Source organism: Hordeum vulgare, chromosome 2H (genome assembly GCF_904849725.1).
Source record: "Hordeum vulgare subsp. vulgare chromosome 2H, MorexV3_pseudomolecules_assembly, whole genome shotgun sequence".
NCBI lineage: Eukaryota > Viridiplantae > Streptophyta > Magnoliopsida > Poales > Poaceae > Hordeum > Hordeum vulgare.
The window spans coordinates 461,431,447-461,441,910 of NC_058519.1; the positions used below are offsets into that span (position 1 = coordinate 461,431,447).

Genomic DNA, 10,464 nt, shown 5'->3' on the forward strand with positions numbered 1-10,464 from the left:
AATCTCTCCCACGGCCGGCCAAAAAAACAGAGCAGTGGACTGCTCTGCTCGCGGTCGGGTGGTATATATAGGCCAACCATTGGTCCCTGTCTGAGGACGGAACCGGGAGTGAAGGAGCACATTTGGTCCCGGTTCCAGCCAAAAACCGGGACCAATTGTTGTGGGCCAGGAGCAAGGCACATTCGTCCCGGTTCGTGTGTGGAACCGGGACTAAAGGGGCCAGACGAACCGGGACCAATGGCCCACGAGGCCCGGCCGGCGCCCTGACCTCACGAACTGGGCCCGATGCCCCCATGGGTCCCGGTTCATAAGTCAAGCGGGACTAATGGGATTTCATCAGGTGGACCAAAGCCCTCTTTTCTACTAGTGAGCCATCGCACCTTGGTGGCGACTCAAAGGGGGTGAGCGGAAGCGAGACTCGGGTTTACCCAGGTTCGGCCCCTCCTATGGAGGTAAAAGCCTACGTCCTGCTTTGTGTATATTAATGGTGGATTCGATTACAAGGAGGGCGTAACTCGCGTGACCTAACTCTCGATAGATTCTAACTTAACATATCTTCCCTAGAGACTCGCCTTTATATACAAGTCGAGGCACTAGGGTTTACAAAGTCCTGGACATATTACAAATCGTGGATTTCCATATCTCTAAGCCGCCATGTCTTCCAAGCTAGGAAACCTCCTCGGCGACTTATCTTCTCCGTTAATCTTAAACCGCCATCTGGCTCATGGGCCCTGGCTGACTCTTTGTTGGAGTTCTCCTGATGCATCTCAGACCCTGGGCCAAGGCTTATCTTAATCATGAATGTAGAATCGCCGTTTACCTGACCCGGCCCAATAGAGCGTGTCATACCATAGGTAATATCCCCAACAATATGCTATTCCATTTGCTTCACGATACTTTACAAAACCGAAGTTGAGATTTATAGGTATCCCCATGAGTCATACACATGCTCATTATACTAGTCTCCTCGTTACCTGTTTCATTCTTCTTTCCTGTCATCGTTTTCCGGCATCCCTGTGTGCTAGTCACATGTATCTGGCTAGACGATGATGGATGACGTTACACTAAGAGGATCCTAAAAATATCACCTCACCATCAGAGAAGCTAATCCGAATGTTGAGCTATCTCGCCCCTTGTCATCCTTTCCAATAAACCTGCAAATTTTCGTTATGATCACCGTGTTACAGATGATGTTGGAACAACCCCAAAGTGTATCGTCCAGTACGAAGTGACTCGATACTCTCATGGTCTAAGGAACTAGGCATACATTAACTCTATGTGTTATGATTGTCGACTTGTGACGATAACATCTCTTGAGTATAAAAATTAACTTTGGTCAATTTAATATGATCCTTTTTATAACATCATATTCTCAATGTTGTTGGCATCCTTGTTACACTTAACTAATGCCTATGACTATGAAAATATAATCACTATGCAACATTTGAGCTAGTCCTACAGGCAAGACTAGGAATCATGTTTGCCGTTTATTAATCTACACATGCTTACGGGTTTTTCTCTAGATCATATATTCAAGAATCATAGCAGTTATAGCATAAAATATAAATATCTAATTATGAATGTGAAATAAATAATATAATTTTGTTGTCTCTAATGCATATTTTCAACAAGGACTATTGGGGTGCGGCCCACAAATAAAAACAACGAGCGCCAGCGACCCCTATTGGTGCGTGAAGCGCAGAATAGGATATCTTGGGGAGCAACTAACGAAGGGGTACCCCTTGCGGGAGCACCGCAAGGGTCACTTTTGATGGGCCGAGAGCGCGCCAAATGTTGCATTCTCAACCGTCGCCACGTGTCATGTGTTGGGCGCTTCCTCGGCGTTTTATTTTATTTTTCTTTACACGTTTTAGGGTTTTAGATGTGTTTTTTTCCTTTTGGTTTCTGCCTGGTTTTTCATAGGTATTCAAGAAGAAAATAACTTGTTTTCTTATTTTGCGCCCAACAAAAGAAACTTGTTTATTTGTTTCCGCGAGAGGTACTCGAAAAGAAAAGAACATGTTTTGTTTATTTTCCTCGTGAGGCATATATTTATTTTTTGTCGAGACACGTATTTGCTTCTTCTGAAGGCACAAATCAAAAAAACGTGATTTTTTCCTTCACAAGAGGCTTGCTTTTAGTGGAGGTATAAGTTTGCTTATGCGACAAGCACAACCTGGCTTGCATGCATGCTTTCGACACCCAACGTTTACCCTAAACGACAGGTCTTCTGCATCGCACGGTTGAGAAAAGAATATGACCAGGTGGCACCTGATCAAGCACGGCGGTCGTGATGCCTAAAATGCGTGCATGCACTAACTAGGATTTCTGTTTGAATTTTAAATTGAGCGGACCTAACCGGATGCTTAAAGGGTGCGGATGGATGATCGACTCCCTAATCCATGCATGCATGCCGTCTCCAATTTAGGGATCAGCCGTTGAAGATGTCCTCGGTCCCAAAGAAAGGCCGCGTCTACATTTTGTGGATAGCAAACTTACGACGTGGGCTGCACCATTCGCACTTCTTTGACACATTTATACTCTTTTTTGTATTTCCTTTTTGTAGCTGGGAGGTACAGCATTCTGAGCAAAAAATCTGCCGTCACGAGTAGTATCTTTCAAGAGATACCATACCCACTTTGGGAGGCCTTGGAATCGACTCTGACCCAGATTGTCTCGGCCCTGCTACAGGCGTGGGGCCATAGTGTACTGCGCTGCTTTAATACAAGGCCGGGAGAGGCCATTACTGTTATTAGTAGTGGCCGTCAGGAAGCACAGCAAGTTGTTCAAGGCAGTGGGGGACAAGGGCCGCCGCCGTCGTACTCGTGGAACTTGCTTGTTCGCCACCCGGCCCTTCTACCGCCGCAGCCGATCGATGGCCGAGTCCGCCGCCAAGCGGCCTCCAACGCCGGCGCCGGCCTCCGGCGGTACGCACGCACATCCCTCCGTCCTCTCTTTGTTTAAGCTCTCTGCTTGGCGGTTTTACCTCAATTTTATGTGTTGCTGTGGACCTGCGGTACGATGTGATCCGGCTGGTTGCTTTCTTGCTTCTTTGATCGCGAGTATTGCTTGATTTACTCTTACTAAGATGTTATTCGCGAGATTGTGCGGTGTCATAAGTGAAGTGCACCTCTGTTTGTTGCCTGCAACTGCATATTAGTAGTTCTTGTTCTGAACCAGTTGAAAAACACAACTTAATTCCTGTTACAAATCCCTAGCTTCCTAACATTCTTGATTCCCCCTGCTTGTCACTTCTCTTCAGCAGAAATTTGTTCAGCAAGCAAGTTATTCGCCTATATAGGGTGAAGAAGTCATCCTGGACTCCCTGCAAAATATGTGTACAAGTTTGCTTCCCATGGGAATAAAATAGTCGCTAGGTTTCAGAAATTTACGCCAGTTTTTGTTGCTTGATTCTAGGTGACCCAATTAGATTACTTTTCTTGAGAGAATGGTTCAATAGCGCTACTCGATGAAAATGGGCATTAAACCCGCAGTCCAAGATGACATATTTGTTTTATATTTTTGGCTTTGGACCGCTTCTTGGCTGACAAAGGAACCTGATATAGTTGACCTTTCAATTTTCTTTACAAGCTCTTCAGAGTTGCTTATCCTTTCAGATCTGTTGCTAAACTGCATAGTCTTCAGAACAGTTCCCTTCGTAGAACGCATCCCATGTTCAAAGTTTTGTCGCAAAATTGTCATACCAGTCTACATGTGTCGTAGAAATTTCATTGACCACTTCCCAATTTTATATCCTGGTGTTGTTTTCCTGCAAAGCATATGGTGTCATTTTCTCAGAGGAAAAGAATTACTGCATTTGAAAGTCTAGCAAGTCACGTAAGTGTTGACGGAGTGTGTTGCTTGGTGCTCGAATACATGACCCATGAGGGTTTACCTCGTGACTTGGGTGGACAATTATATATCAGAAAAGATACGTGTGTATCTTGCAATCCGTCCACACGCATGAATTGTCGTTTACGTGTGTTTGCACGAATCTTGACATCTTTTGACAATTTTTTTGTATCAAGTAAGAAAGAGTTGGTATGTGGGCGTTTATCAGCTCGCCCACAGGCCTGTTTCACGCACGCAAAGCTTGCGGCTGCCAATCCGACGTGTGGTGAAACTGGCGTTGCGCCCACACGTCCGAATGCTTGTCAATTATCATACCTTTTCCAGTGTTACGTGACAACTAAGTGAAACTGTTGTCGCACGCCCACACGTCTGTCAGTTGTCATGTGTTTTATAGTGTTACATGACAATTGGATGGAACTGCCGTCGCGCGTCCACACGCCCGAATGCCTGTCAATTGCCATATCTTTCCAGTGTTACATGACAACTGAGTGAAACTGTCGTCGCGCGTCCACACGCCTGTCAATTGTCATGTATTTTTCAGTGTTACATGGCAATTGGATAGAACTGCCGTCGCGCGTCCACAAGTCTGCACGCCTGTCAGTTGCCTTGTCTTTCTAGTTTTACATGGCAATGCAGTTGTTTAGACATGGCGACTGCAGTTGAGCAACCATGACAACTGTAGTTGTCCAGATATGATAAATGCAGTTAAACAAACAATTGCCACGGTTCAGCAACCATGGACAACTGTCACGTGGGGGCACGTCCGACCGCGAGGTGGCAGGCCGGATGTGCGGGTCGTGAGGTAGGAGTTCGGACGTGTGTGCGTTAGCTATTTTGTCCACATATAGACGGATGGGTTGTTTCTCTTACACACCACACGAGACGTGTGGCAAGACTCTGTTAACACCCACACATGTGGGCAATATGAGAACCCTTATATATTAGTGTATTATTAAAATTAAACATGATATTATTCTGGTTATGGCAATGAAATGCTATTTAAAGTCATGGAGAGGGCATACGCAAATGTCTCCACTCGTTTTTAAGAGAGAGGGAGAAAGAGGAGCACTCGTCAGATTTAAAATTTGGGATTTAGCCCTTCTGTCTGGAAATGAAAGGAGTACAGCTAGAAGCATTAGAATCGCTGATCTCGAACTACACGTTGAAGATCAGATCTTGATTTGTTTTCTTAGGGCATAGCACTATCAGACAATCAAGCCTTCATTATTTATTCAATGTAGGGATCGTGTTGACTGTGGATTAACCTATACTCGATACTGATAGTTTAAGATGATACTACTAAGAGGGTCAAGAAACTTATTTTAGTCTGACTAAAAATAGTCTCTTTAAAAGGCTAAAATTTCAAGCATCCCTGATTAAAGAGGGGCTAAAACTAGTCTTGAGACTAAACTTTTTTAGTCAGGGGATGCCTTATTAAAATGTACATTAGTCCCCTATCTCCTTATTTAACTCTCTCTACTAGTCTGGAGAGGAAGGATAATAAATGCTCATTAACTTGATTTTAGTCTCTTTAGTATTTAGATCCAAGCATGGGTGAGGCTAGTAAGTTTTAGTCCCATTACTTTTAGTCATGGGACTAAAACGTATCAAGCACCCTCTAAGTAGTAATAGATTACTTTATCTTTTCCTTTTATCTCTTTGTTAGCTGACAGATGCACGACATACTTAATTGTTTCATGGGACCTACTATATTTTCCTTATTTTTTTGTACGGTTTGGTAGAACTATTTATTTGGAAAAGGAGGTTGAACCACGAGCCTCTTTATCAATCGATGCATACAATTATTTTTATTAATTATTTCATAAAGATTTGATAAAAATATACATCAAGCTACTCGAAGTCATCACTCACGTCTACAAACATGATAATGTTGAGTGCTCTCACTCCCTATATTTAAAATCGATGTCATCGCCGATCGATCCCTATGATGTATTGGAATCAACAACCGGTGCAGCACACCTAAAGCGTAGACTACAAGCACACGTTTTAGAAGTCGCCACCATCATCCAACCGTTCTCCCATCTTCAGGAGAGAAATCCGGATCATCCTTGCTAGTTCAGCCATTCATAGACGCCACCCCGGCGCCCAACGGCGCCACCGTCCTACGCTTGTCCATCCTAACGCGGAGGCTCTAGAAGATCTGTCGTGCGTAGCACCTATCGAACAGGCATGACACATTGTAGCACCTATTAGACAGGCATGACTTGACATCTCCTCCGAAACTTCGTTCAAGACGAAGCCGCTCCACCGCCTGCCTCTATCTTTCAGCGTTGTTCGATAAACGATGCTCCCAAGAGAGAAACGAGACCGTAGTGACGCCATCATCCGATCTGGAATACCATATCCTAGGATTTCCCCTGAAGCAACACAAGTGGGTTGACAATAGTTACACGACGATGCCTTCATCAAGGTAACGACATGGAACGCTGCCATCGCCTGCCATCGGCTCGGTTTTGACCGGCAACTATGTCTCCCCAACTCATAGCCGGGACTAGATGACGGTTCTCAAGATCCAACCATCCAGCCTCAGGCCGACCACCTCCAACGGAGGAGATGACCACCACCGCTGGTTGCATCAGCCAGAACAGATATGACCCGAGGTGCCGCCGAGCAATCCACCAGGCCCTCCATGCCGCTGTCGATCTGAAGCCGGATGACGCGCCGCCGCAGCATAGCTAGCCGACCGCATCATGCCGCTGCCCAAGCCAGGCCAGCCGCTGCACGCCGCCGCCCGTGACCGGGCTGCCCAACACGCGTGCAATCTTCGTCGTCTAAGGCAGGGCAGACCACCGCCATCGTCGCCGCAACCATCGCCACCGTTCGGCTAGATCGTCCATGCGTCCACATGTGTAGGGGCCCCGCCCCACCCTTGAGACGCGCGCGTGAGAGAGGGAGTCCCCTGCCACCGACGTCGCCCCCCGGGCATTGCCCGGCGGCGTCCCCCGACGGCGACAGAGGGAGGGAAGGAGGGAGCGCGCACCCCCGGTGGCTAGGATTTGGCCGTCGCCCGAGTCGCCCTAGCGGGGGCGACGCGAGGGCCCTTGCTTCCCTGCAATGGTCAGTTGACAAAGGGAGGGCATATAGGTTTGGTAGAACTATGCCTTCAGACTTAATTAATCTGCCAATCACTTGGGAGATTTTCTCTTGGTATAATGGTTTCAAAACGTCTGAATGCCTGATTCACCATTCTGTCCACAACAACGAGACGTATTCAGAAATTCTAATGCTAGTGCTGTCAATGTCATGAAAATATCTCCAAATAGGTTCTACAATCTCGCCAGGATATTGAAAATGTCACGAAAGCATTGGTGTCATGTTGGACCTGTAATAGCAAACCTTCTAGTAGAACCTTATGACGTTGCAACTTGGTGCATGTTCAAACCTTCCATCTCTGATTTATGTCAAAAGCTAAGTTGAAACATTCCATCTCTTAAGCTAAAGGACATTTTACAATCTGTACAAAAACGAGGTGCCGAAATTCAAATTGCAGGGACACAGCACCGGTTACGTGTTTGCTCTCTCATTTCACAGGTATGGCGTGGAAGCTCTCTTTAGCTCTGTTTGTGTTCCTGGCGGCGTTGCTGTACAGGCAGATTCAGCCTCCGGCTCCGAAAATCGTTGGCTCGCCGGGCGGCCCCCCGGTTACAGCATCACGAACAAAGCTCAAAGACGGCAGGCATTTGGCATACCTGGAATCTGGCGTCCCAAAGGAGAAGGCCAAGTACAAGATCATTTTTGTCCATGGATTCGACTCGTGCAGATACGACGTGCTTCAAGTCTCCCCGGTACATATTGTTTATCATTATCTTGAGAATCATTTTACGGATGTAGCAATCTACTTCAAGCTGGCACGAAGTGATTGTCACGTCATGGACTGATGAAATCTGGTACAGGAGCTGGCACAAGAGCTGGGCGTCTACCTGCTGTCCTTCGACCGGCCTGGGTACGGTGAGAGCGACCCTGACCCGGCACCGTCTGAGAAGAGCATCGCCCTCGACATCGAGGAGCTCGCCGACAACCTGCAGCTGGGCCCCAAATTCCACCTCGTCGGCTTCTCCATGGGCGGCGAAATCATGTGGAGCTGCCTCAAGTACATCCCGCACAGGTGACACGGCATCCACAACTTATCAGCGTGCATCCTTGTTCACTGCAACGTCAAACGCTTCAAGTCTGAATGTTTGTTCCACTTTCACCGTGGTGCAACAGGCTCTCCGGGGTGGCCGTTCTCGGCCCGGTGGGCAACTATTGGTGGTCCGGTTTGCCGTCGAACGTGTCACGGGACGCCTGGTACGAGCAGCTCCCACGGGACCAATGGGCGGTCTGGGTCTCGCGTCATCTGCCATGGCTGACCTACTGGTGGAACACCCAGAAGCTCTTCCCGGCCTCCAGCGTCATCGCCTACAACCCTGCACTCCTCTCCCAGGAAGACGCGAAGCTCATGAAGAAGTTTGGAATGCGAACCTACATGGTACGTATGGTAACAAACGTCACTCACACCTACTGTAGTAGCATAACTAAGCTGGGATCAAAATCACGGTGTAGCTGACGGTTCGTTTCTCTGGCCCGTTTCTGCGTCTCGCAGCCGATGATAAGGCAGCAGGGGGAGCACTACTGCCTGCACCGCGACATGATGGTCGGGTTCGGGAAGTGGGGTTGGAGCCCCCTGGACCTCAAGGACCCGTTCGCCGGCGGCCAAGGCAAGGTGCACCTGTGGCACGGCGCGGAGGATCACATCGTGCCGGTCATCTTGTCCAGGTACATCAGCGAGAGGCTCCCGTGGGTGGTCTACCACGAGCTCCCAAAGTCCGGGCACCTCTTCCCCATTGCACAGGAGATGGCCGACGCCATCGTCAAGTCCCTGCTGGTTGGGGAGCACTGACCTTCCACTCCCCATCATCTATCTCTAGTTCTCTGCGTATGGTTCTTGTGCAGGTGCTTGCCGCGCCGTGTGGTTAGCTCCTCGTCACGGGCACCGAATAAAAGTGTTTCTTTCGGTCTGGAACACATGTATAGATCGTGCAGAAAACAGTGTCTCCCATTGGGAGCATGTATTGTATCCGGTCCCGGGTCAGGGTCGCTGGGCAGGGCAGCTGGCCTCGTAACGGACTCGTGACCCGGGGGCCGTGAATGAGGCAGACGGCCGGGCATGCTGCCGATCCGCCGGCGACTTGGACCACAGGAGGTTTTGGAGCCATGCTCTTTCGGGGGAGCCAATGAAATAACAAGCCGAGAAGGGCATCTTGCACCACCCGGAGATGGCACAGCACAAGACGCCCAGCGCTTTCGCTGTCCATGGTCCGCGTACTCTCTCTCATTCCCGACCCGTCTCTTTGGCCTGCTAGCTCCTGCCTGCACGGTCAGGTCCCGCTATATATTATTTTTAACCATAACAGAAGAGCTGCTATATTCATTTATAAAGATAAATGGTGCAAGACACTGTTCGGTTAATTAAAAAAAACGGACTAAAACCCAAGCAAACAGATAATACAGTAGCTAAACTAGGTCTAAAGCACCGCAAGTCGGAACCATGGGCCGCCAACTTGAAGCTACTCCCATGACAAACACACAACACACCACTATTCAAACATTTTCGTCTAACTTTGCGAGGGCTACATGTAAATCATCATTTGTTCCGAGACTGAATCGACGGAGGAATCCGCTCGCATGACAACTTGCTCTCAATGTTGATGTTTTTTTCTCCTGTGATCCACACCTACATCCCCGCTATTTGGGCACTATAGTAAAATTCTTTAGGGGTGCATCTTGACTTTACTAGGCGATATGTCTCTGTCTGCGACACAATACATGCGTTGCTGTGAGATGGGAAAAACGACGTCTGGTCGAGGGGCGAATTGTTGTATTCTAGACATCTTTTTTTATCAAAATGAGATGCAAGTACGTAAAGACTTACTATTAAGGTCTTCATTTGCTATGGATAGAGGTTATCGAGTTCCATCAAAGAGGCTACAGTTGATGCCAACCCTATGAAAACTGGAATACAAAAAGTAAATTACGTTGCCAAGCGCAACTGGGTCCAACTTGTGAATGAATAAGATCAAAGGCCTTCAACAACATCTTATAGAATCTCCTCGTAGTGTTGTCTAGATAACAATGTCGTTGCCTATACCTAAGATTTTGACTTTGAAGAGCTAGTGATAGTCCACTTTAAGCTATAGTCGAAGGTTAGTTTTTGATCAATGTAACCGAAGAAGAATCTCCCCTTTTCAACAATAAAAAAGGTTGTGTTTACATGATCCAATCGATGAAAGTCAGATCGACAAAAAATCCAATGGTCTTCACCTTCTACTTATCTCTAGGTCATGTGAAAGTGCGGTTTTGATAATTCGTAACAATATATACATCATTGAACTAATGCCCACTGAAACGATATTTTAGGAAGTTCCATTTAGGTACGGCAAAGGGATGTGAATGTGGAGCCCTCGAAATACAAAAGACATGGGTTGGCAAATCTTCAAGACTCTTAATTTTTGGCTAAGTGATCAAAGATCTCATTGAGTTCATAAGAAAGACAATACTATTAAAAGAGGGTGAGATTTTGATCATGGTCTAACTGCTCAAGTGCTTAGTGAT

At 47.2% G+C, this 10,464-nt stretch overlaps 1 protein-coding gene across 1 annotated transcript; it reads left to right on the plus strand.

Annotated features, from left to right (window-relative positions):
• The first annotated feature begins 2,698 nt into the window (after positions 1 to 2,698).
• On the plus strand, positions 2,699 to 9,121 carry LOC123426658. Its single transcript, XM_045110522.1, has 5 exons — positions 2,699 to 2,927; positions 7,405 to 7,658; positions 7,767 to 7,978; positions 8,080 to 8,341; positions 8,456 to 9,121. Exons 1-5 carry the CDS (start codon positions 2,876 to 2,878, stop codon positions 8,750 to 8,752), a joined length of 1,077 nt encoding a protein of 358 aa, XP_044966457.1. The 5' UTR covers positions 2,699 to 2,875; the 3' UTR covers positions 8,753 to 9,121.
• Positions 9,122 to 10,464: the final 1,343 nt, after the last annotated feature.

Excerpts from the sequence above, each read along its gene's own strand:
- LOC123426658 (XM_045110522.1), top strand. The coding sequence starts at position 2,876 with ATGGCCGAGTCCGCCGCCAAGCGGCCTCCAACGCCGGCGCCGGCCTCC. Across the intron at positions 7,659-7,766 it reads ACGTGCTTCAAGTCTCCCCG|GAGCTGGCACAAGAGCTGGG; the intron begins GTACATATTGTT and ends AATCTGGTACAG. Across the intron at positions 8,342-8,455 it reads TTGGAATGCGAACCTACATG|CCGATGATAAGGCAGCAGGG; the intron begins GTACGTATGGTA and ends TGCGTCTCGCAG.